General features: G+C 42.7%; 1 protein-coding gene across 1 annotated transcript in view; it reads left to right on the top strand.

Moving 5' to 3' along the window:
- The window catches only part of LOC310857224 (uncharacterized protein), a gene marked incomplete at both ends in the record, with an annotated part of 64,194 nt that overhangs the window by 2,680 nt on the left and 33,665 nt on the right, over positions 1-27,849 (top strand). Inside the window, 22 exons of the mRNA XM_083762836.1 lie at positions 8,630-8,717; positions 9,956-10,012; positions 10,355-10,456; positions 10,774-10,902; positions 11,293-11,407; positions 13,018-13,108; positions 13,223-13,329; positions 14,110-14,233; positions 14,619-14,723; positions 15,227-15,352; positions 16,469-16,586; positions 16,783-16,921; positions 17,521-17,631; positions 17,874-17,943; positions 18,089-18,226; positions 18,968-19,132; positions 19,493-19,587; positions 20,020-20,146; positions 20,759-21,017; positions 26,855-26,948; positions 27,201-27,352; positions 27,711-27,849. Coding sequence (XP_083618962.1) covers positions 8,630-8,717; positions 9,956-10,012; positions 10,355-10,456; positions 10,774-10,902; positions 11,293-11,407; positions 13,018-13,108; positions 13,223-13,329; positions 14,110-14,233; positions 14,619-14,723; positions 15,227-15,352; positions 16,469-16,586; positions 16,783-16,921; positions 17,521-17,631; positions 17,874-17,943; positions 18,089-18,226; positions 18,968-19,132; positions 19,493-19,587; positions 20,020-20,146; positions 20,759-21,017; positions 26,855-26,948; positions 27,201-27,352; positions 27,711-27,849 — 2,651 coding nt within the window. The remainder of the gene's footprint in view (positions 1-8,629; positions 8,718-9,955; positions 10,013-10,354; positions 10,457-10,773; positions 10,903-11,292; positions 11,408-13,017; positions 13,109-13,222; positions 13,330-14,109; positions 14,234-14,618; positions 14,724-15,226; positions 15,353-16,468; positions 16,587-16,782; positions 16,922-17,520; positions 17,632-17,873; positions 17,944-18,088; positions 18,227-18,967; positions 19,133-19,492; positions 19,588-20,019; positions 20,147-20,758; positions 21,018-26,854; positions 26,949-27,200; positions 27,353-27,710) is intronic.

Here is a 27,849-nt window from a genome sequence, read left to right as displayed (position 1 = left end):
GCATGAATAAGTTTAGGGATAAGGGTGGCGCAAGATTAGGTTATTCGTCTATAGTAGGCTACTTATTATTGGTCAGTGACATCATCGATGGGGAATCCAAGCTAATAGAAACGGCAGGCTTTCTATTCCTGCAAAAGTTGCAATGTGAATATGGAAGCCGTCATTCTCACGATAATACAAATCTAAATATTTGTTAAAGAAGAATCTGAACAACCCACAGCCCTCCTAGGAGACACAGACCAAAAAAAGTGTGGTATTTTATCATGAACAATTACATGAAGATAGTAAAAGTATCAATACTAGAATGTAGTTCTGTTACAAGTAAATGTCTGGTGTTCAAAAGTATTACCATCAATATATAATTAATGTTTTTAGAATAGCCAATCTACAAGCTCAAACAATGCGTTACGAAGCATTGTGAGCTTGTAGATTGGCTATTTACAAATCACTGAAATGTTACTATTACAATTGTTTTCTAATAGTAATTTAAATCTACAAAGTAACTAGTAACAATGTCACAAAACACTGTAGGCCTAGTGAATAATGCAGCCTTCTTTTTACATGAAACCAAACTAAATAATTGTTCATTGTACTGTACAATATGGGCAATGAACCACTACTACTTTTGGGCCACTTGTAAATAATCTGTTCAAATTAGTTTCCTATATTTTTTCTCCTTGGACCAAATCACTGAACACTAATCTAAATGTGATAACACTAATGCTTGTACTATTGTTTGGTTAAGTATTTAGGCATGCATTTCCTGCAGTGCTTTATAGCACCCATAGCACCTCTGCCCTTTCCCCCCACTTGATCAATTTGATCCAAGACATTTTATTATCAAAAGTAATCCCTAATAACTTTACTTCGGTTACTTGCTCAATATCCATAACCCCAAAAGTTGGTGCTAATTTTAATTTAGATCTAATAATTTAAGTTGTTAGATCAACAAGTTGTTATTTCAGATTTCAGTTAACATGACAGTGCTGCTTGGGATACTATTTACATTATGAAGAGAGGATATATACAAAAAAAAGATTTTTGAGCGATGGAAATAAGCAAATTAGCACAACAACCCAATGCCCCATTCAATTCAATGCAATTCAATTCAATTGATTGAGGGCTTATGGTAGGGGAAATAGCCAATACTGCGCTTTTGCACAAAATTGCACCAGGACCTCTTTGGTGTGGACGTACTACAAATAAAGGTAAGAAAGCCTTCTAGTCTGAAATTCTCCTTTAACTGACGGACCATAGCCTAGCCGAGCCAATCAATAAAACCACTAAAAACGTGGGGAAAAAATGAACTCGTCCACAGGTGGCGGGCCGCGGGTGCATATCATTGGTCCGAAGTACTAACAGTCCGACACTACCAAGCCCCCAGGGAGGCTCTCCAATGTTGAAGCACTCGGCCCTACTGGTTAGAGCGTGAACTGCAGGCGGACCTGTGGATTTATGATGAGGAAACCCCATGCAGCTGGGCTTTAACATTGAGCACTCGTTTGCACTTCTGCATTTGACCACCAACATTTGGTGTCTTAACCGGCCACGCATGTGTCTTAACCGGCTATGCATGTGTCTTAACCGGCCACGCATGTGTCTTAACCGGCCACGCATGTGTCTTAACCGGCCACGCATGTGTCTTAACCGGCCACGCATGTGTCTTAACCGGCCACGCATGTGTCTTAACCGGCCACATGTCGGACTGACATCTGGAAATCTTTAGGAACAAATTTGAGAGTGCAACCATTAACTTGTAAGCTGTAAGATCTTGAGTAATATTTGACCAGCAATATCTACTTTAACTCCGGTTCTGTGGTTGAGTTAAGTCCACAACTGAAGCATATCACACTGGATATTTCATAATATTTTTTAGGATAGTGATAACATCTTTTGGATGCGGGTCATGGTAAGTTTTAGTCACTGGGTGTTGCACTGGGGTGGGGTGGGGTGTGATACTGCAAACAGTGACCACACCAGACCTGCATCCTGCCTACTCTACTCAAGTGCTCACAATTATGACGTCATCGTCGCGATACTGGAACAATTCATGACCGTATATGGTCACGCTCAGTTTTGTTATCTCCGCCTCCGTCACGGCGAAGGCAGGGCCTGCAGAGATCGTGTGTGTGTGTGTGTGTGTGTGTGTGTGTGTGTGTGTGTGTGTGTGTGTGTGTGTGTGGCCAGGGCCGGCTTGACCCACAGCCAGTTTGTTATTTTCACAGTGTTTCTCATGAAATAACAGGTCCAAATAGACCATGACTTTCCGTTAAAAAAGCATGAGTGTGTGTGTGTGTGTGTGTGTGTGTGTGTGTGTGTGTGTGTGTGTGTGTGTGTGTGTGTGTGTGTGCGTGTGCGTGTGTGTGTGTGTGTGTGTGTGTGCGTGTGTGTGTGCGTGTGTGCGTGCGTGCGCGGCAGCGTGACAACATCTACTTTGCCTCCGGTGTTCCGGAAAAGTGTTAAAACCCATTTTGGGCGGGAACCCCTTCATTATGTTATGCTGTAGCTATTGAGAAATAGCAGATCTACAAGCTCATGGCGCGGCACTCAGTGCCGCGCTACGAGCTTGTAGATCGAGCTTGTAGGTCTGCTATTTTTGAAAAATCGAAGAACGACTGACATAGAAACATAACTTTTTCAGAAAACTGTTAGAATCTGATCTCGGGTCAAAATGGGTTCAGCGGAATATTCTTCAGGAACGGCGTTTTCACAGCGGAAATAAGCCACGGCGGTATATAGGCCATTCGGGCTACACAACTGCTTAAATACGTGGCGCGAGTCCTGAAAAAGTTCCCGTTGGCGCATTCCCCACCGCGAGGTGTTATCATCAACGTGTTATCATGCGTAGCCAACCTCCTGAAGGTCCGCAAGGCCAAGTACCGCGCCTGGGGGGGACGGACAGACAGGGCCTTCTATGTTTCGGCCCCCAAACTCTGGAATGAACTCCCTAACCATCTCAGAGCTGCTCCCTCTCTCTCTCCTCTCCTTCAAAAACTCACTCAAAACCCACCTCTTCAGGATAGCTTTCACCAGCTTTGAGGCCTCGTTTATCCTTTTATCTTTTTAACCCTGTGCTGTTGTTGTATCTGTTTTGCTTTCTTCTTTTTCTCATTAACCCATTCTGAACGGGAACCCATTTTGGTGTCAGCACTATGTTATGCTTTAGCTATTGAAAAATAGCAGACCTACAAGCTCGTGTCGCGCCACCGAGTGGCGCGACACGAGCTTGTAGGTCTGCTATTTTTTTTTAAACGACTGACGTTTTTAGAATCTGATCTCACGGTGCTCCCCGTATAGGGAAGTAAACAGGAACAAACTGGCCCACCTCTGGCTGCATAGAAGTAGCCTGGCTAATAAGCCAGACCGAATCAAAAAGAATTGCCTGCCGGCGGCTTATGGTCTAGAGAGGCTTAATTGTACGCCCATTTCCTATACACCAGAGAACCGGTGTGGCCAATCGGGACACGGTATGCAATATGGGCGGGCTTTGATATACCAGTGACGTTCAATGCTTGAGACCTTTGACTGACAGTAGCTCTGACCAATTGCGTCAAAGAGAAAATGTTTGAACCCCCCCGGGAAACAAGATCCATACACAGCATCTCCAGACTCAAATACCACATGACAGTGTGATTTGAGTCTGGCTTATTAGCCAGGCTATAGCATAGAAGATCCAAGGCGATCCAAATCAACCTGAATTAAAAGTAAAAGAAAAGAAAAGTAAAAAGTACTTTAATGGGAGTCTTCGATCTTCCCATTATAAGTCATTGGGGGAAATTAATTCACTAATAAATGTAATAAACAGCGTTACATTTGTTAAATTGGAAAAAGGGCCTTGTTGAGACCTCCATATGGTAATGGTCAATGCCTGTGTGGAAATTCAGAGCCATTGGTCCAGCCAGTGAGGAGCAGCAACATTGCTTCAGACAGACAGACAGACAGACAGACTGACTGACTGACTGACTGACTGACTGACTGACTGACTGACTGACTGACTGACTGACTGACTGACTCATGACCAGGGTCATACTCTGGATTAGATTTTCATGGGTTTGAACATGAATTACTTTGTGTGTGTTCATATGTGTTTTGTTTCTGGGGGGAGGGGGGGGGAGTGCACTGACATAAGGAGCACTGCCTTTGCTACTACTCTAAAACAACAATAAAATCAAATCAAACTTCATTTATAAAGCACATTTACAAAGACCAAAGGTCAACCAAAGTCTTGTACAGCACTTTCTTGTACAGCAGATAAACAAAAGAGCATCAAATGACACAGTTGAGATGCAATCAAACAAACCAAATTTGAAATACAGAATCAAATGGATAATGATTATGTCATGGTCACGTCCTGAGCCCCTCCCTGTTTGTCCATGATTGATTTTCCTCTGTCTCTCCCAGGGGGGCAGTCAGCCAGATATTTCGTGAAGCCTCATTTGAAATCGGTAGTTCATAATAATGGCCTGTTGTGGCGCTGGACTGGACCCAAAAAGCCCCATAGCTCCATAGAGGCCCATGTATTTTGGCCCAACTTCACCTAGACTGTATTACCTTAATAAACATGGTCATGAATACTTTCTTCTTCCAGTCACTAGTTTAAAGTCTCATTTCTAATGTCATAATATTCTTTTTGGAAAATTATGGTCCCATTAATTAAAAAAATGACCATAAAGAAAACCATTGCGTATGTTCTGAGGGGCGTGGCTACCGTTACAGTCTATGATCGGGATTCCCCTCCCACTCGAGTCAAAATAAAAACCAACGGAGAAGAAGGGGGGGAAGTCCCGCCTCGTTGTCTGGGCAGCCAATGGCCAGCTGGTCCAAAACGGAGCCAGCCAATGGCCAGCTGGTACCAAACGGATCTAGAAAGATGGCGACTTACAGTGCAGGAATAACAGGCTTCATTTTACGTCCATGTTAGACCCGGCGAACGCTTTGTCCATATTTTTTACAGTCTATGGTCTCTCCCAAGTCCTGCTCCTCTGACTCTGATTGCCCTGAGTGCCATCACCTGTGGGGACCAGCTGAGCCAGGTTGGGTGATGAGCTCCAGTGACTATTTAAACTCTGCCTTGTGATTTTTCAGTGCTGGATCTTAAGTTAGTGTCAGGTTTTATGTTCAGTGTATGTATACTGCTGTTATCCTACATGTCATTTACCAAGTAAAGTCGAGTTTATGTGATCTTCTTGTCCTGCCTTTGTTTGAGTTCCTGCATTTGGGTCCTAACACCTGCAAACCGTGACAGATTATGGTGGTAGAGAATTAGAATTAATATGTTCCCATGTTTGTGCTGAATTACATTTGGTGGTCCTTCACATGAAAGAGTTTTAGAACATTGATAGCAACATTCTTTGTTTTTTTCCCATTTTTTTTGTAGAATCAGTCTCAGCTCTTCATGGGTTAAATACCAAACCTTTTGCTTAACAATGTCTTCAGGCTAGACTCTACCCTGAGCCATCCCGAACAATAGCGTTGGAAATAAGTGTGTTGGAACTAGGTGGCTAGTAGTCATATCAGTTTGTTTTGGCAAGTCTGAAGCAGCTGGTCAAGTGCTACTGCACACATTGGCGGCTGCAGCAGCAGCCCACTTCAAGTAACTCCAGTCAATACAATGTACAACAGTATTTGTACTTGTCCTCCTGACAAAGGAAAAGGACAACTGAGTCACCATATAAGACTCTCAACCTGTGGGCCTGCTGGGCACCCAAAGATTTGGCAAAACAAAACATGTCAAAAAGAATGTTTTTCTTTAAAACCTTGCGTTTCCACTGTGATACCAAGAATAAGAACTTAAAAGTATTCTACGTTTGTTTAGTTTAGTAAACATAAGCAACACGGTTTAGGATAGTCACAATTAGTTTTCAACTTCAAGCAGGTCCAGCCTACAATACTTTGATTTAGGGCGGACGTGAGCAATGTTAATATTAATGACTTTGTAATTGGCCTTCGAACAAAGGGAAGGAATTCACGTATAATATCTCACAGTTACTTTCTTACTCACTGCAGTCACTATAGAGGCCCTCCATTGTACCTGATGACCATTGGAGATACGGTCACAAAAGGCTCAATTCTTATCACATGCAGATATCGAAACGCCTTGAATTGTGTTTAAGATTTGATCACATAACACCAGCAACTGTGAGGTGTTCTGTATCCAATTATTATTTTTATCGAGGGGTTTCCTAGCTCTGGTCCATAGCTCTAATGCGTTGCATTTAGAGCTATGTTACTCTCAACTTCCGCCGCTCGCATGAATGCAGACCAGCCTCGATCTCCTCTTTGGCGTAAATAAAAAGAACGATTTTGCTACTCACCAAAACAAAGGCGGGTTGTGTCATTAGAAAGCCTACTTTCCTTAGTGGACGCACTCTGAGCCCCCCACTAATAGTTTTAGTTACTCCTTCTACCGATAATGCCCAGAGAATTGCCTCATAGAGAATATTTTTCCTAAGTAGGCTTTCTAATGACACAACCCGCCTTTGTTTTGGTGAGTAGCAAAAACGTTCTTTTTATTTACGCTAAAGAGGAGAGGCTGGTCTGCATCCATGCGAGCGGTGGAAGTTGAGAGTAACATAGCTCTAAATGAAAGGCATTAGAGCTATGGACCAGAGCTATGGGTTTCCTATAGTCGAAAGGTCTACTCTATAACCCATTCTGACCGGGCACCCATTTTGGTGTCAGCATCATGTCATGCTTTAGCTATTTAAAAATAGCAGATCTACAAGCTCATATCGCGCCACCGAGTGGCGCGATACGAGCTTGTAGGTCTGCTATTTTTGAAGAATCGAAGAGCGACTGACATTTTTAGAATCTGATCTCAGGTCAGAATGGGTTCATCAGACCAGTGTGTGTCCAGCGGAAACCTCGTATGAATCTGATCTCAGGTCAGAATGGGATAATGTATATCGTTGCTGTCGGGTGGAAACCTCATTATTACTTTTACTGTTACTTTTCAGGATTCAAAATAGCAAATGAGCTTGTAGATATTTTTGTGCTGTTTTTGTTTACAAAAAAAGAAAAAGGTTAAAACATGGATAAACAATAATACTACCTAATCATATAAAAAAAAATCCACACAAAAGCAGTGAAAATAGCCGACCTACACACATGTAGATGTAGTTTATTTTCACAATTTCTAAATTATAGTAAAAGAACGGTTACAAGGAATTAATTCCACCTGGCTGCAACGGTGTTACGGCAGAAGGCAATTGGTCTTTGTTTCACCCAAATCAAGTAATGAGTAATGACCAACTTTGTTTGCATTCAGCTCAGAGTTACAGGCTTACAGCTAATAATACAAAATATTAAATAATTATTATTATGTTACTGATCTCCACAACCTTTTGGCTTGTTAAGCGAGGGAGGAAATCTGTAAAACAAATCATAAAAACGATGCACTTGGTAACTATAGTTCAAGATTGTTACGTATAGGGGCTTGTTTTTTTTTTTAAACCATGGCAAACGAGTTGGGCTGTTTGGCGTGTTTGCATATAGCTCTCGGCAGCCATCGTGGATGCTATCTTGAAAATGATGCCTTTCCTCAAGTTATAATTTATTTTGTATAATAGTACCATAATCCATTGGAAAATCTCTTCTATCAATGATTTGCATTTACCGATCCTTTATCAGTTCTGCTATTTCTGTGTGCAGCCCTATGCTATAGTCAAGTGGTCTTCAGATTTTAGGCCAAAGACCCCTTAGCTGAGAGATAGAGAGAGATGAATACATGTATAATTGTGTTGCATATTTTACATAACATATATGGGCTCCGGTGGGGGTTCCTGCACTGGCACGTGAGGTGAGTCAGTAGGATTTACAGTATTGACAACACGTGTGTGTGTGTGTGTGTGTGTGTGTGTGTGTGTGTGTGTGTGTGTGTGTGTGTGTGTGTGTGTGTGTGTGTGTGTGTGTGTGTGTGTGTGGAGGAATCAATTCGGCATCACGACTACATTGAAATCACATGTTCTAGAAACCTCAGTGCTTGCGTCACACCAGCAGAAGGGAGTGAACAAGGAGGCTAGGGCAGTGGTGATTAAGTAATACGTACAAGAGTAATGAGTAGAGTATCACTGCAATGTAGAAATACTTACACATTTTACTTGAGTAAGTAGAAAGTACTCATTATGCAGAATGTCCCATTTCACACGTTTTCAAATGTAAAAAAAGGGGGAAAAAGAGAGGAACCCCCCAAAAAAAAGCAGATCTACAAGCTCACAACGTGTCACATATAGAGCTTGTAGATCATCTATTTCCAAATGGCCAACATACTGTACAAATGGTTAATGTATGTTTTCTTGTAATAATAAACATCTTCAAAGTAACAATTAAGTAACTAAAGGTTTCAAATAATTGCAGTGGAGTAAAAAAGTACAATATTTGTCTCTGAGACGTAGTGGAGTAGAAGTGAAAGTACAATATTTGTCTCTGAGACGTAGTGGAGTAGAAGTAAAAGTACTTCATTACAGAGTAAAAGCACTTAATTACTTTCCACCACTGGGGGGAAGGGAACCCACTAGGATGTGAGGGCAGGTCGTGCGTGGTGGCACTGCCCCACCTGTCCAGACCTTCCCACTATAAAGCCAGGGCCCTGCCAACCGCTTGTCCCAAACCTTTCCTGTGGAACGTGCAGACTTCACAGATGACTTCTACCCAGCCGCCAGGCATGACTACCAGCCGGCTGCTGTGGCTAGCACTGTCGGCCATGATGCTACACAGCGGTACGTATATACAACTTACTATGAACTCCACTCCTCAGCCTCAAGAAAGAAGAAAGAAAAGAAAAAAAACGCAATCTCTGCAGACTTGAGTCTTTTCTATATACAATAGCCATTGTGCAGCGCCCACTGTTTACCTACTGTCCAGGGAAACTGTGCTGGAGGTTAATGCACTGCTAGGGGCCAAAGCTCAGCCCTTTCTTATTGAGCCTTAATTATGATGTCAAATATTACTAATGAATGCTTGAGAGGATGTGGCATCGATCAGCCAAGACGACCTTTTACAAGGAGTCATATTTGCCTTTTACGGTGCTCTAGGAGATTGACTTTTGTTAAAAAAATATCTATATTGGATACTAGTAATCATTGCTATAGGGCAGGGGTCTTAGCGTTTTTGTTTTCAGGCCAAGGACCTCCTAGCTGAGAGAGAGGTGAAGCAAGGAAACTTTATCATAGTACACTTGTTTGACAGCAATCATCGGTGTTGATGTGTTTTCAGACTCTTGAGCCCCATTGCCCCCGCCGGGCGGGGGCTGTCCACTTCTGAACAGGGGTCAATGGAGACCCAATTGGTCTCCGGTTCCAACTCCGATCTTCCCTTTACACCCCTGAGGTTTTAAGAGGTTCCACTTAGAACGTTTGACTTCATGTACTTTATTCGTTTTTCATCTCTAAACCTTAAACCTCTTTCCTAAAAATAGCAGATGTACAAGCTTAAAAGGTATCATAGTGCGACACATTGTGCAATGTATTGGCTTGTATGTTTTCCACATAATGGGGATCCATGGGTTGAAGGGTATATGGTTGTCGAGTAACGGGGGTCTCCATGTCTCGCCAGCTCTTCACTAAACAGAAAATCCATTTTCAGTCGGGACACGCATTTCATCTAATCCAGGGAGACGACCCGTAGCGGAATTGATTTAGTCAACAAAAACAATATTTTGGCAGGCCACGATGGCGTCGTAATGGCAGATATTACAATTTGTTGCGTGCGGAAAATTGTTGTTACAAGCTCACAACAACGTGCCGCAGCGTGGTGCGCTAGCTTGTAGATCTGCTATTTCCAGAGTGGAACACCCGAGCGCACCTGTCGTTTTGTTCCACTGGATCTCTTCAAATTGGCAATATATTTAGTCTTAGTTTTTAGTCATCATAGCCTAATTTTGATTTAATTATTGTCGATGAAAGAAGGCAGTAGTCATAGTCGACGGAATTAACACCGCTGTGACGTGTCTCAACAGAAGTGACATCTGCAGTAAACAGCATCCCTTCTCTGTCTCCAACTCCACATCTAACAGGTGAGTCACACTGACTGGGAATCAAGGAATCACGTTGACCTACAGGCTATAGAACTTGCTGAAGGATTTTAACACGGGAGTGTCTTTACCAAGAATATTGGTGTTATAGTATCGAATCAAAATGTCTTCCGAGCTATACCCATCTGTCTTATGATGAACATGAGAATTATAATGGTGTGTAAAAAACAAAATCTAGAATTTGCCACGTACAAGGACAAGTCTCGCCACGTAGACATTTGTCCGTGTACGGACATATTGATGCATGACCCCTGCCCTGCTGATGGTTGATTGACCGTTATTGTGCGCAGGTGTGAATGCGGTCCATAACGACCTTGTGTGCAGCACCTGGGGGAACTTCCACTTCAAGACGTTTGACGGAGACATCTTCCAGCTGCCCTCCACCTGCAACCATTTGCTGACTTCGCTCTGTAGCGCCTCGTACAGGTATATAGGACGCCTCTCACCATTATTACATAAATCGCCACAGCGGCCATTTTGTCCTCACGTCATATTTGCAGCTGGGTTGGGAGTTCATTAACTTAATTGCAAAACCACCATGTGAACATGGTGGATTTCCTTCTGTACACATGTATTTGTGAGGAGCAGGTTGGTCCCTTGCATGGTAATGATTGGTATCTTCATGCCATCCGTGTGTGAATGGTAATTGTAAAGCACTTTGGCTAAAGGTGCTCTATAATTGCACCATTTATTTATTATAATGATTGTACATGTTTACATTCAAATGCCAACCCCACCTCCAGGGACTTCAACGTGCAGATGCGACGCAGCATGGTGGACGGTCTGCCCACCATCAGTGACATCATCATGAAGCTAGATGGCGCCGGCGTAGTGCAGCTCTCCAAAGACTCTGTGGTCGTCAATGGCAACAAGTGAGTCACGGTTGTTTCGAGCGGTTTTCTAGGTAAAATGTTGGGCTCAATTAAAGGGGATACTTTTGTTCAGAAAACAGGGAAAAGGGCTATACTGACGTAGGAAAAGAAGAAGTGCAATTCTTGATAATTTTCGGTAATAAGGGGTGGAAAGTAACTAAATTGTATACATTTTATAAACTGTGTCTGTTCTACTCAACTATACGATTGCCTTTCTGAGTTGACTTAGTTAGTTTTTACTTAGTGTTTATTGAGAGCCTGGTAATAATAATAAAATTGCTGCAAGCAGCTAAGACAAGATTAAGACTCAGTAGTGAGTATGTCCCTTTCTTGACCTGAAGTTACCACAATCATCATCATGATCATCATCCTATGTTTTGTGTTTTATAGGGTCATGCTTCCGTACAGTGATTCAGGAGTTCTCATTGAGAAAACTGTCTCCTTCATTAAAATCAAAGCCAAGCTGGGTCTGGTGGCCTATTGGAACCAGAAGGACTCTTTACTGGTGAGTTATTCCATTTAAATTTCAATTCCAAGGAGCTTTTTATTGGAACGAGAAAACATACATTTATACATTGCCAAAGCATGTGTTAAAAAATATATAATAAAAACAGTTTGTGTGGAATAAAGCTTTTTAGTATACCCACTTCAACTGTATAGCACTGTTCATTTTGACAGCACAATTAATGTTGGTGTAGTTTTAGTCACAGTCGTTTGACTTTAGCCTAGTTTTTGTCATATTGAAATGTCACATCTGAAATGTTGACAAAAAAAATCACACCTGTGTGAACTGAGTGGTGCAACTCCCCTCTCCCCCCCCCCCCTCCTCTCCTCTCTCTTTCTCTCTCTCATTAGCAGGCAACAGTGCAGCACTAATACTATCTCTCTCTCTCTGTTTCTGGCACAACAGCGCCCCTACTGTTACTCATAGTCATTGGCTCATTAACGTCACATAGGTGGACACGGACATTGCTGTTGCTTGCTTGGAGTGGTTGCACCACTCAAAAATCACAAGATTTTAGTCAACTGAATCTACAGTTGATTTCATCGACTAAATGTATGTGTTATGTATGTTATGTTGGGACTCGGGAGACATTAAGTAATGCCTGATTCCTATTCGGCCGTGTGCCGAGGTGTGTGCAGCTCTTGTAGATCGGCACTTTTCGGGTTAAGCATGAAATGACTTCTTAGTTCTAATTGGATCTCTTGTCCACTCGTCCCTCCCTATAACACTTTAGTCTAGTTTTTATTTGTTGACAGAATTGTCAGTATATTTAGTCATAGTTTTAGTCATCATAGCAGTGTTGTTTTTGGCAGCAATTAATTATTTTTGTTTTAGTCACATTTTAGTCACGTGGAATGTCTTGGTGTCTAGTCTAGTTTTAGTCGACTAAATATCATAAGATTTTAGTCGACTAAATCTATGGGTGATTTAGTCGACTAAATTGTATTTTTGGTGGGCCTTGACTGTTAATGACTGTTTTTACATTTTCTGAAAATAGCCGATCTACAAGCTCACAAGCAGCGCGACGCATTGGGAGCTTGTAGATCTGCTATTTTCAGCATGCAACCAAGTGTAAAATGACTTATATTGGATCTCTTGTCCACTAGTCCCTTCCTAACATTTTAGTCTAGTATTTATTTGTTGACGAAATTGTCAATATATTTAGTCTTAGACAGTTTTAGTCATAGCCTACTTAGTACTGGCTGAGTTTGTATTTCCTTTTCGTCAGTGGAAAAAGGAAGTCGACGGACATTTTTCCTCTTCGTTTTAGTCGACGGAATCAACACTGCATCATAGTCATCATTTTAGTCAACAAACTTAACACTGATCACCCGCATGGGTAGAGTTACAGTACAGCTACTGTACTCTACTGTACTCTATGGGTAGAGTACAGCTACTGTACTCTACTGTACAGCTACTGTACGCATGGGTAGAGTACAGCTACTGTACTCTACTGTACTCTATGGGTAGAGTACAGTACAGCTACTGTACTCACAACATGTACGTAAGGCACGTACAGTAATCATGGGTAGAGTACAGCTACTGTACTCTAAACATGTACGTAAGTCACGTACAGTAATCGTGTAAATGTGTTTTGTTACCGTGTCCAGGTGGAGCTGGACGCAAAGTACAAGAACCAAACGTGTGGTCTGTGTGGAGACTTCAATGGAGTCCAGCAACACAACGAGTTCTACAGCCATGGTAACTGACCACTGTATTATCATTATTATTATTGTTATTATTATTAGTATTATTTTGGCCATATATATTGGACATGATTTGGGCCTCTTCCTTACTTCTTGTATGTGTCATTAGGTGGTAAGATGTCCCCCTCAGACTACGGTAACATATGGAGAATCGATGGTCCCACTGAGAGCTGCTCTGACTTCACCTTGCCCCCCACCACCAACTGCCACAACATGGTAAGAGCTCTACATGTGTCCCTATCCCTCAAATATTATCATTTCATTTCCCCGTTTGTGTCAGGGAAGTACATCTTCATCATAATGAATCCTGTTCATAATCTTCAGATTGGTATAGGCCAATCAATCAGAGACAAATGGGCTGTATTTTGCGTGTCTTAAGTACCAGGTCTTATTACCTAACTTGAGTAAACTAAAGACCTGGAGGCGTGGTCAATGCTCTTTGGCCACTCAGAATAGCCAAATGGCATTGATCACGCCTCCAGGTCTTTAGTTTACTCAAGTTAGGGAATAAGACCTGATACTTAAGACACGCATATCTGCGTGTCTTACAGTACCAGGGTCTTATTACTTAACTTAAGACCTGGAGGCGTGGTCAATGCTCTTTGGCCACTCAGAATAGCCAGATGGCATTGATCACACCTCCAGGTCTTAAGTGAAGTAATAAGACCCTGGTACTTAAGACATGCAAAATACAGCCCAATATTGTGTTCCAAACTGTTTTTGCCCGAGACAAAAATAGCAGATTGGGGAAATATAGGTCTTAACTATATTGTATATTGTAACTATATTGTACCCAAGTAATGCCATTGTTTTGGAAAAGGTAAGTAGATTATACTTAATTGCTAAGTATTCCGTTACTGTAACGCTGTTACACCTACCGTAACACTGAAAATGACACAGATGCTTTCCCCATTTTTACAGTGGTTGAAAATAAAAAAATAATAATATATATCTTTTGTATGTATGCTCTCTCTCTCCTGTCTTTGTCACGAACAGAAACCTCTGTGCGAGCAGATGTTCTCAGCTCCGGCGTTCAGCGGCTGTGTAGATGTGCTGGACTTGGCCTCGTTCGTAGACGTGTGCATGGCCGACGTGTGCAACTGTAACAGCACGCTGACAGGTGTGTGTGTGACTGTGTGTGTGTGTGTGTGTGTGTGTCTGTGATTTAGTTTCAGTCGTACTCTTCTGAACAAAAAAAGATGTAGCCATAAGCCATCTGAACTGTTTTACTTATAGTTTAGTTGTTTTTTTTTGTCGACGGAATTGTCTGAGTACCACAGACGAAATTTCATTCTGACCCCTCCACGAAAAGGCCTCGTTGTCCTGAACACTTATCTATCATGTATACATTATGGATCAATAGTGTGGACTTAGACAGTTTTTCGTCTGTGGCATTCATTGTCAAAAATGTCAGTGCAACATTGCAGACCCACCACGACATTTGGCTGCTTGTATACTTGTGTTAGTGACAAATGAGACCTTTTATTATTGCTCGTTGCTTTCAGGCGGTGACACCAGTGAGTGTCTGTGCAGCACGCTCTCTGAGTTCTCCAGGCAGTGTGTGCACGCCGGACGCTCGCCACAGATGTGGAGAACCCCCCAACACTGTGGTAAGGCCAGGACAATAACAACACCAACGCAGGCACTTTGCATGTCGGATTATTCAGCGGTGGTTTTTTATTTTATTTGACTTAAGTTAAAGTATCAATAGCCTACTATACAACGCTACAAGAAAAGGTCTGAAATAAAAAAATGATATATATATTTTTTTATTACAATCGAAATGTAAGTAACCCATTCAGGCCTGGCGTCGGAAAAAAAAAGAAAAAAAAGTTTTCTAAATCATGACAATTTTCTGACAGATTTGAAGCACATTTTAACGATTTTTCAAAAATAGCAGACCTACAAGTTCGAGCTTGTAGATCTGCTATTTTGCTGTTTGCAGGTTGTCACAGGTGTTTCAACGAAATGTTTTGGAATTGTGCAGATCTACAGGCTCACAATGGCCTAGTCACGACGTATTTTATTTTATTTTAAAAAGTCCCGGATTGTAGCCATAAATAAAGGACGGTGTATATTAACCAGGTGTGGTGGTGTGATGTGTGTCTCACAGAGAAGCGCTGTCCTTTCAACATGGAATACAGCGAGTGTGGCAGCCCCTGCGCCGACACCTGCTCCAATCCAGCTGCCAGCTACGTCTGTGACACCCACTGCACCGACGGCTGCTTCTGCCCCAAAGGTACGTCTGTGACACCCACTGCACCGACGGCTGCTTCTGCCCCAAAGGTACGTCTGTGACACCCACTGCACCGACGGCTGCTTCTGCCCCAAAGGTACAGCGCAACGTATATATATATACACACCCACTGCACCGACGGCTGCTTCTGCCCCAAAGGTACAGCGCAACGTATATATATATACACACCCACTGCACCGACGGCTGCTTCTGCCCCAAAGGTACGTCTGTGACACCCACTGCACCGACGGCTGCTTCTGCCCCAAAGGTACGTCTGTGACACCCACTGCACCGACGGCTGCTTCTGCCCCAAAGGTACAGCGCAGCAACGTATATATATACACACACACTGCACCGACGGCTGCTTCTGCCCCAAAGGTACAGCGCAGCAACGTATATATATACACACACACTGCACCGACGGCTGCTTCTGCCCCAAAGGTACAGCGCAGCAACGTATATATATACACACACACAACGTGTACAGTATATATACTCGTGACATTCCATACAGTACAGTATAGTCTACGTCCGCGTGCGGTATAAGCGGGGTGCGGTCCTCAAACTAGTTTCATGTCAAGCACCCCCGAATCAATTATGTATCTGACAATGGTCAGATACAACCTGAAAATATCACAGAAAGAAAATAATAAGAAAAAAAAAAAAAAAAATTGTGCTGTAAACAAATTAAAAAAATGTCCAAACATTTGCAAGACTTTAAAAAAAAGACACAAACAAAAAAATAGCAGATGCACAGCTGTGAGCTATAGTACATCTGTGATTTTTTAATCACAGATTTTTTTTTTTTTAATAGCCATAATGGATAAAGTAGTAAAAATATTTGCATGCTATATTAACTAGCCTACACTTTTGCCGGGTACCATGGAATCCCCAAGGAACAAAAAGAACATTCTCTCCTCAGGGCTCCCTCCATGGCACAAATATTTGAGCTGAGGAGCGCTTTGGATATGGATACATTATGTCCACAGCGCTCACACGCACACGTTTGGATATCATTATTTGAATAACACAAAAGACGGTATAACATAATGGCGTGTAACCGTACATGTTAACGTAATCCCTGTCGTGGTGACATAATCCTGTGTAACCTTCCACCAGGCATGGTGCTGGACGATGTGAATAAGAAGGGCTGCATGCCACTCAAAGACTGTTCCTGCACCTACAACAACAGGACCTATACGCCTGGGCAGTCCTACGACGGAAACTGCAAGACCTGGTAGGTCTCTGTCTGGTTCCATGTGTACACTCTCAGAGTTACAGACCCATAAGGGGTCCATTTGGTTCCTATAACTATCATTTAGCTGGTGGACCCCCTGGAACTCCCTCCCTCAAGGACCCCTGGGGGTCCCCGCGGACCCCACTTTTATTGGGGAACCAACTGGTTTCTAACACTAAGTGTTGTTCTATTACAGTGTGTGTGAGGGCGGTCAGTGGAGCTGTATGGAGAAGCAATGTGCAGGGACCTGCTCCGTGGAGGGAGGCTCTCATGTCAACACCTTTGATGGTAGAACCTACTCCTTCCATGGAGACTGCTCCTACGTGCTGGCCAAGGTATTGCTTTCCCCCACAAATATGATGTATTAAGCTTACCGTGACTCTGTCCAGCTTGCCATAGCCGTAAACGCGAGTTTTTTTTAAATCCACGTTAATCCGCGATTGATTATCATCACGTTAGGATGTTGTAGCATTTTTAGCTATAGATCCAGGCCGCGATCACGTAAAAACGGCCAAAGATTGGCCAGAAATCGCACAAGCCGTCTTTATATGCATTTATGGCTCATAATCTGTAAAAGAAAATAATGCGATATTCAGCGCTTGATTAGAGCTTAATTTGACTTTGTTATGATACAAAAAAAGCTATCGCGCTAATATACAGGCCCCAGATGACTGTTGTGAGCTGGCCAACTTTCAGTTCCGGTTCAAACTGGTGTAAACATCCGGATGCTCGCTTGCCTATAGCTCGCTCTGCGCTGCCTCTCGTGGCTTAATTCACCGTCAGACGGTGTGTGCCTCCGTTGCTGAAAACAAGTGCACCTTTTTGTCAATCTGGCTGTTTTTTTTCCAGTCATACTGTGACAACATCTATGGGTCCATTTTGCGTGTCAGTTATTGATGATGATGAAAACATGATGGTTTCGTGTCTTCTTCAGGACTGTGTCGGCCACCAGTATGTGTTACTGGGAGATGTGGAGCAGTGTGGGATGACAGAGAGCCAGACGTGTTTGAAGTCTGTGACTCTGGCTCTGCTAGCGCACAACACAGTGAGTAGCGCACGCACACACACACACACACACACACACACACACACACACACACACACACACACACACACACACACACACACACACACACACACACACACACAGTGAGTAGTACACACACTACATGATGAGACCCACTGACTTAAACACCACCTTACAGTACAGTACAGCAGCGCCCCCTCTGACCTCATACTGTACATTGGCTATTTCTGACGTGACCTTTTGTTTTGTTTTCATGCCAGGTCATCAACATTATGCCCAACGGAAAAGTGTTTGTGAATGGAATCTACTCAGAGCTGCCCTTATCTATTGGTGAGATGTTTGTCTTGTCTTGTCTTGTCTTGTCTGTCAAAAAAAAAACACTGTTTTACAGTAACCAGTAACCACCAGGTTTGCTATAGACTTCACCTTGTTGCAGTACATTGCTAGCCTGGGTAAACCGTCCCTCTCTCCTCAGCCGGCGTGTCCACGTTCAGAGCGTCCTCCTTCTACCTGGTGGTCCACACGTCTCTGGGCCTGCAGCTGAAGGTGCAGATCAAGCCTCGCATGCAGGTCTACATCACGGCGGAACCCCGACACAAAGGGAAGACCTGCGGTACGTATTATTATTATTATTATTATTACAGCCGTGGTTCCCAGACCTTTTTTTTTTAAATCACACCCGTGTGAACCGAGTGCAACTCCCCTCTCTCTCCCCCCCCCCCCCCTCTCTCTCTCTCTCTCTCTCATTAGCAGGCAACAGTGCAGCACTCTCTCCCCCCCCCCCCCCCCTTCCTCCTCTCTCTCTCTCTCTCTCTCTCTCTCTCTCTCTCTCTCTCTCTCTCTCATTAGCAGGCAACAGTGCAGCACTCCCTCTCTCTCTCTCTCTGTTTCTGGCAAACAGCGCCCCTACTGGTACTCATTATACTGGTGCTCATTAATGAACACATATGTGAACACGGGAACACATAGGCACGGACATTGCTGCTCCTTGGAGTGGTTTGCACCACTCAAAAAAATGTATAAGCTCAGTGTGGGCTTGTATAGATTGGCTATAGTTTTGAAGGAAAAAAAGTGACTTAAAAGTGTGTTAATGTCTTGGTTGTAAATGTATTATGGTAATGAGTTCATTAAGTGTGTCCTTTTTTTTAGGTGTGTGGGGAACTCCAAGGCCTCACTCACACCTAAGACACACTTCTTGTGTCCTGCATGTCTTCAGTGTGTCATGGCCGCCTCAATGCATTTCCAATGGGAGTCACATGGTTTAACGACGGCACCTTGTTGCATGGCCGTCGTCTGCCCTAGATTAATTATGATGATGGGATAACAGGTGTTTTCTTTTTCCTTTTCCGTTCAGGCCTGTGTGGTAATTTCAACAGTAACCAGGGTGACGACTTCATGACGATGGGCGGAGTCACAGAGGGCACGGCGGCGGGCTTCGTCAACAGCTGGAAGACCCTGGCCAAATGTTCTGACGTCAAAACGCACTTTGACAACCCCTGTAGCCTCAGCCTGGAGAACGGTATACATATTATTATCATCTCTACACACACACACACACACACACACGCACGCACACACACACACACACACACACACACACACACACGCACGCACACACACACACACACACACACACACACACACACACACACACACACCAAGGCATTCTCATCCCTAAGACAAACGTTTAACTGGAAAGGGGGGGGAGGGGAATACGGCACATGTTTTGTTGACTAGGGGAATATGACATGCAGCAAAATCTAAAGATCAGACAGTGATTGATTGATTGATTGATTGATCAATCGGTTATTATTATGTGTGATGTGAACGTGAACGTTTAATGGGTGAATGGACTAACAGTCTGTGTGTGTCCTTGCAGAGAAGTACGCCCAGTACTGGTGCTCCCTGCTGACAGACCCTCGGGGAGCGTTCGCACCCTGTCACTCTGAGATCAGTCCTGACACCTACAGAGAGGTAAGGGTCTCGGCCCCGGTGCCATGCAGTGTATTGTGCTGATTTCCACATCAATACATCAAAGCAGCACACATCAGCCACCGAGCGAGTCATCCAGGGTCCTGTTGAATCATGAAGATATTTGAAAACTGCAAAGAAAAAAAACACACAACCTAATTCAAACTTTTTTTTTTTTTTTTTTAATCTATGACACATATTTAACCCATTTTGGGGCGGGAACCCCTTTTGGTGTTAGCATTATGTTATGCTTTAGCTATTGAAAAACAGCAGATCTACAAGCTCATAGCGCGGCACCGAGTGCCGCGCTATGAGCTTGCAGGTCTGCTATTTTTGAAAAATCGAAGAACGACTGACATAGAAACATAGCATTTTTAGAATCCGACCTCAGGTCAAAACGGGACAAATATAAACCGTGTTGTCTCTGTTTGACAGAACTGCATGTATGACACGTGCAACTGTGAGAAGAGCGAGGACTGCATGTGTGCCGTCGTGTCCTCCTACGCATACGCCTGCGCCGCGGCCGGTGTCCAGCTCAGCGGCTGGAGGAACTCCGTCTGTGGTGAGTCGAAGGGCGGCTGTCGCAAAGTAAACAGAAGACTGAACATGGCATTATCAGTGCATAGGGCTGTAACGCTATATATATATATATCAAAAAAGAGAAAAACCTTCCAAGGAAGGGACTGCACACTCCAGGGAACAGAGACGGACAACTTACTGCATCAACTTATTTATTAGCACTAATAAATAAGTTTGATGCAGTAAGTTGTCCGTCTCTGTTCCCTGGAGTGTGCAGTCCCTTCCTTGGAAGGTTTTTCTCTTTTTTGATGTCTATGCCTGCTAACTAGACTTGCACCTCCTACGGGTCTTTTTGGATGTGCAGGAGTCCCTTTTTGTCTCATATATATATATATATATATATATATATATGCCAACCCAACCTTTCTTTTTATATATATATATATATATATATATATATATATATATATATATATATAAAAAAAGAAAGGTTGGGTTGGCATATTTAGTTTTTGAAGCCAAGGTTTGTTTTTGTTTGTATTTTGGAATGGTACAAGCTGCTAAACATTGTACTGCAGGTATAGCATTTGAGCAAAGGTACTTGATATAAGTAACTTCCGACACCAATGCTCTTCTCGTTGTGTTCTCCTCTCAGGTAAGTATGCAAAGTCCTGCCCCAGTACCATGGTGTACGACTACAACATCACCTCCACCAGGGGGAGCTGTCGCTGCCTGGCCCAGGAGGCTGACCCCACCTGCTCCATGGCCTTCTCTCCCATGGACGGATGCGTCTGTCCCGAGGGGAAGTACCTGGACGACGCGGGGAAGTGCGTGCCCCCTGCTGGCTGCCCCTGTTATGACAAAGGCTCCACGCTGCCCCCCGGTGACGTCATCAACAAGGACGGCGTCGTGTGGTATGGCTGTTTTTTTTCTTCTTTTTTAATATTCCAGGCGTTCCCAAATAGTCTGGTATAGGAACGAACGGAAGGAGGGGGGGTCCCATGCACCCCGAAAGATATATTTTTCTAACGTACCTTTTTATAATCCTTAAGGTTGTCTAGTTGATAAATTTGTATGTTCTCCGAGCTAGTTATTGTCCCATATATGTTTTTTGTAACCATATGTTGTGTCTGTCCTGGATCTTCGGCTGTGAAATACAGTATATATACTTTAAACCAACATAGCTCCTGAACTATACATCCGACAGAAACCATTCAAACCATTTCATGTTTGTCTTTGCATGATGAATTGATCGATATGACGATTGGCCATGGTTCCATCATGTGTGGTGCATAAAAATCAAAATAAACACAAGAACAACAACAAAATCGCCTACACTGGATCACAACAACTCCTCCCCCATGCACCCTATTGATATATTTCTTCTAACATTTACATTTTTACAATCTTCAAGATGTTTAGTAAACACTTGTTGATGTTCTCCACTTGAAATATTGGCACATGTATGTTTAATCTGGCATATTGGTTGCCATAGTGAATTTCCACAAATACAAAAAAGAGAATGTAAAATCTACATAAGGTCTTAACTATACATGATTATGAGACAAATGTCCAGTTTTTCTGTTTCATTTTGGCATGAGGCATTGAGGGAGATGGATAGTGACATAACAGGAACATTTATGGAAAATTAATGCTCAATTAAATGCTAGAAGTATAGGCAAATCAATAGGCTAGGTGAAATTAGAGGGTAGAGCCAGGAGGGATTTTTAGCATCCCTAGGACCTCTAATATACAGATTTTGATGATCCCAAGAACATAAATGGTCCAAACTAAAGTGTGTTTTTTCGACGTTTTATACCGTATGCTATGCGACCTGTACAATTGCTGGCTGGAGCACCGGCGAGACTGTCTTTCGGAGACTGTGGCATGCTCAGATTTAGAGATAGACCAAATATAGAGATGCCATTTGATTCTAGACCACCTCAGGTATCTAATGGGACCAACCGTGTCATACCACCTTGTCGGGAAGGGGGGGTTAAATGCATAATTGATTCAAGGTTTGACTACATTTTGGCACGGGAAAAATGGTCATAGACATTTTCCAAAAGGTCCCTTTAGCTGTCACTTCAATATAATGTGAATGGAAATGGGTTACATGGATACCTACAAGCCTCCCATGTACAGACATGCCAAATTCATGCCAATCTCATGCAGTTTGGGGCAAGAACCATGCCGTTTTATACATGCAGTACAAATGTGTCATTTCCGCCTATTGTAAAAATGAGACCACTTTACTGTATCTATAGCTGTATGAGACCACTGTACTGTTTCTATAGATGTATGAGACCACTGTACTTCATCTATAGCTGCATGAGACCACTGTTCTGCATCTAGATACCACTATACTGTGTCTACACCAGCTCAGTTGGTCTTGTGGTTAGAGTGTCCATCCTGGGAGGTCGGGGTTTGATACCCGGTCAGGTCATACCAAAATGGGTACGACCCAATGACTCCCTGCTTTGAGTCGGCATCAAGGGTTGGATTGGGGGGTTAGATCAACACAAGTATTCATGAGCGCGGCACGGCTGACCCAAGAGATGGGTCAAATGTGGAGAACAAACCTCACAGACAGCAATGTATGTGACAAGTAGTAGGACTAGAGTAACCAAGCACTAGCTTGGTCTAAACATGCACTAGCATGGTCTAAACATGCACTAGCGTGGTCCAAACATGCCCTAGAGTGGTCTACAGATCATGACAGTGGTCTACAGATCATGACAGTGGTCTCTACAGATCATGACAGTGGTCTACAGATCATGACAGTGGTCTACACACCACTGTAGTGCATTGGTAGACCACTCTGCATCTGTAGACCACTCTAGTGCATGTCTACAACCCCGCTAGTGCATCAGTATATAGACCACTGTAGTGCATCAGAAGACCACTCTAGTGCATGTTTAGATCACTCTAGTCCTACTACTTGTCACATACATGTGAGATCTGTTCTCCACATTTGACCCATCTCTTGGGTCAGCCGTGCCGCGCTCATGAATACTTGTGTTGATCTAACCCCCCAATCCAACCCTTGATGCTGAGTGCAAAGCATGGAGGCATTGGGTCATACCCATTTTGGTATGACCTGAACGGGTATCAAACCCCCGACCTCCCAGGATGGACACTCTAACCACAAGACCACTGATCTGGTCTAGACACAGTATAGTGGTATCTAGATGCAGAACAGTGGTCTCATGCAGCTATAGATGAAGTACAGTGGTCACCCACATCGGGAGGCATACTTTGGTTAGACATAGCATTGGTTAGACATAGCATTGGTCCGACTGGATTAAGGTTGGTGAGGGGTGCGTTAAAACGACCGGATTAAGGTTGGTGATGGGTGCGTTAAGGGTTGGGAGAGGGTTAAGGTTAGGTTTAGGTGTGTTGCCCCGTGGGAGGTTAGTGTTAGGGTGAGGGTTTGAGATATCGGACCAATGGTATGTCAGTAAAGTGGTCTCATTTTTACAATAGGCGGAAATGACACATTTGTACTGCATGTATAAAACGGCATGGTTCTTGCCCCAAACTGCATGAGATTGGCATGAATTTGGCATGTCTGTACATTGGAGGCTTGTAGGTATCCATGTAACCCATTTCCATTCACATTATATTGAAGTGACAGCTAACCTTTTGGAAAATGTCTGGCCATTTTTACCTCGTCAAAATGTAGTCAAATTTTTAATCAATTATGCATTTACTCCCCCTTCCCGACAAGGTGGTATGACAAGGTTGGTCCCCTTAGATACCTGAGGTGGTCTATAATCAAATGGCATCTCTATATTTGGTCTATCTCTAAATTTGAGTATGCCACAGTCTCCGAAAGACAGTCTCGCCGGTGCTCCAGCCAGCAATTTCGCAGGTCTCATAGCATACGGGTAATAAAACATTGAAAATACACACTTTGGACCATTTTTGTTCTTGGGATGATCAAAATCTGTATATTAAAGGTCCTAAAATCCAAACTAGAAAAGAAAACGTAGGGTTGTGCGCGTGGATCCCTCCAGGCTCTACCCTCTAATTTCACCCAGCCTATTGATTTGACTACTTTTAGCATTTCATTGAGCATTAATATACCATAAATGTTCCTGTTATGTCACTATCCATCTCCCTCAATGCCTCATGCCAAAATGAAACCGAAAAACTGGACATTTGTCTCAGAATCATGTATAGTTAAGACCTTATGTAGATTTTACATTCTCTTTTTTGTATTTGTGGAAATTCACTATGGCAACCAATATGCCAGATTAAACATACATGTGCCAATATTTCAAGTGGAGAACATCAGCATTTGTTTACTAAACATCTTGAAGATCGTACAAATGTAAATGTTAGAACAAAATATATCAATAGGGTGCATGGGGGAGGAGTTATTGTGATCCAGTTTAGGCACATTTTTACATTGTTTGTGTTTATTTGGATTTTTATGCACTACACATGATGGAACCATGGCCAATTGTCATATTGATCAATTCATCATGCAAAGACAAACATGAAATGGTTTGAACGGTTTCTGTCGGATGTATAGTTCAGGAGCTATGTTGGTTTGAAGTATATATTTTTTCTCAGCCGAAACGACAGACACAACATGTGGTTACAAAAAACATATATGGGACAATAATTAGCTCGGGGGAACATCACAATGTATTAACTAGACAACCTTAAGGATTATAAAAAGGTAGGTTAGAAAGATATATCTTTCGGGTGCATGAGACCCCCTCCTTCCTACCAGACCTTGTCATGAACGATACCCAAAAAATAACGTTGGTAAACAACATACTTACAAAGATATACAATATGAAAGCTATTTTTTCTTTTTTTCAATAATAGTTCAAATGGCCTCGCCTAGTCGACATGTTGAGAACTTAGCTATTTTCACTTTTTGAAAATATATGGACTTTCAAGAAAGGTTTATACATCCATCCATCCATCCATCCATCCATCTATCCATATAAAAGATTCTATATATTCATTATTTGTGTGTGTGTGTGTGTGTGTGTGTGTGTGTGTGTGTGTGTGTGTGTGTGTGTGTGTGTGTGTGTGTGTGTGTTCAGCACCTGTAAGATGGGACGTATCAGCTGCCTTGGGGTGCCAGACCTGGCAGTCCATGAGCCATGTACGTGTAATCTTTCAAAACCAACTATCCCACACTGTATACTGTTAACTAAATACAATGATTCATCTGTTTGTAGATCACATATACTGCCTTAGTGGATTATGCGAGCGTGTAAAAAGGTTTGAACGCATTATGCACATTGAATGCTCTGGCGACCATAAGTTGACTACTAAAGGAAACACAAATTGCTATAATGTTGTTGATTTTCTTAAGGGAGTTATGATAGCAAAATAAACCAGCTCTCCGTCAAATAATACATTATTTTGTCAAAGAAACTAATACGACGTTGCTGTCGGGCAGAAACTTTTGCATGTCCATATTTCAACTTGTTACATTTTGTCGTACGTCAATGCCCTCCTTCATCTTACAAAACCAAAGTAGTGAAAATAGCTGATCTGCAAGCTCACAATGCCTTGCACTGAGTTGTTGTTGTTGCTTGTGGGTCTGACATACTGTATATTACGTTATTACTACTACTACACTAATAATAATAATACTAGAAAATTCGCAATTTAAAAAAATTGCAGAGTGTGGTTGCCGCAGTGGCTTACATATGCCCCTCCCACTAGTATTGCCAGCCAATTACAATTTCAAGTCACGCCTTAGATCATGCGTAAGTAATTCGGAGGGGATTTAACCCCCGAAATTCATGTTTTTGCGACAAACGGTTACATTTCTCGCATTTGCAGCGCCCCCTATGGATGAAAATGGAATTGCTTTTAGAACTTGGTTGATTGAACCACCCCGGACATGTGATTGAAATTTGGGATGGATTGGACATTCCGTTTGTGATTTATGGCATTTTTTGTGATATAGGCCCCTCCTACTAACTTCGGAAGACGATTACGGCCGAACGATACGCACTTTCAAAATTATGCAGTTCAGTTTTAATTGGATGGGTCCAGAGATCACGTGTGCCGATTTCTGTGAGATTTGGACAAAATCTGTAGGAGGAAAAGCAAAAAGTGTGTTTTGGACAAAATTCAAAATGGCGGAAAATCTATCATGGCGGAAATGGGCGTGGCCTATATGGGGAGATGCGTCATGACCCAAGGAATCCAGGGATTTTTTATTTTACGACCTACGGTTCAAGAGTTATAAGCCAAAAGGTAAAGTGGGCTGTTATAGCGCCACCATGAGGCCGACCGATACAATTTTAGGGTTAAATAATTTTAGGGATAATGTTGAATTATCCCTAAAAGTTTTGTAACTATAGTGATTACAGTCTCCGAGGAACAAATACTTGAATGTGAATTTTTGCCTTTTCCCATTCATGTCAATGGGGAAATTTAATTCACTAATAAATTCATATCAATTAAACTATACAACATTTCTCTTAACAAAATACAAGCACACGATTCCCGATTTTTCCGGTCAATTTGACATATGGCTCAAGTGCGTACAGCGTACAGTGTGGGAGGTATAAAGCGTCAAAATAAAGACTACTCCAGTGAGAAAATAAAGTGTCACAGTTACAAGAGTCTGGTTGCCCATTCGGGCAACCACACTAATTACTAATACTAAAAAGACTCATGAGGTGTCCACCTGACAGCAATGAAAATAACAGAAATAAACGAGTGAATAATAACAGGTGTGTTTTTTTTGTACTCTTGTAGCATGCAGCGCGCCCACCGTGTTCTTCAACTGTTCCAGCGTGGAACCCGGAACCAAAGGATCTGAATGTCAGAAAAGCTGTCACACTATGGACATGGACTGTGTACGTACACGCAGGCATGCAGGCACACACACACACACACACACACACAGAAATTTGACACGTGAGGATGTGCTTTACCACAATAATTGGCGCGGCGGCAGTGATGCGGTCAGAAATGCGGTCAGAATACTTACTCGCCTATAAGTATGTGTTTTTAATGCATTATAGACATGGACATTGTTACCAAAATGTATTTGACCAGTTGATTGCTGTGAATTCATGATGGATTCATGTATGTGTTTGAACCCTCAGGTGAGCACAGAGTGTGCGTCTGGGTGCGTGTGTCCATCCGCGTTGGTGTCGGACGGTAAAGGAGGTTGCATAAGGCCGGCCGAGTGTCCATGCATCCACAACGGCGCCCCCTATCAGCCGGGAGCCAATATCAAGGTGGACTGTAACACCTGGTAAGACACGCATGCATGCACGCAACGCAACGCAACGCACGCATGCACGCACGCAACGCACGCACTTCCAATTTCACATTTACTTAATGCTGTATAGAGTTATCTCTCCTGGTTGGATGAAATTGGTCTTCAGCTTATTAATGTTTTTGAACAGAATGCCCATTATGTCTAGAAATCATTACTATGGGAACATAGAGCTATGATAGAGCTATGTAACACTTGTTTTAACGATCAATCAATTGACGGCTCGGATCAATATCATTGTAGACTTTAAGCTTCCCTCTTCTCATAGGTATCACAATGAAAACACATTTCTATATTATTATCATAATCTTCTTATTCTTCCTCCAATGTGCAGTACCTGTAAGGACCGCAGGTGGCAGTGTTCCAGTAATCTGTGTCATGGAACGTGCTCGGTCTATGGCGACGGACATTACATCACGTTTGACGGAAAACGCTACAACTTTGAGGGCAGCTGTGAATATACTCTCGCACAG

The sequence above is a fragment of the Protomyctophum parallelum genome (assembly GCF_964188405.1).
Source record: "Protomyctophum parallelum genome assembly, chromosome: 4".
NCBI classification, from domain to species: domain Eukaryota; kingdom Metazoa; phylum Chordata; class Actinopteri; order Myctophiformes; family Myctophidae; genus Protomyctophum; species Protomyctophum parallelum.
Note: the sequence above shows the minus strand (reverse complement) of the source record. Positions and strands in the feature narration are given on the sequence as shown.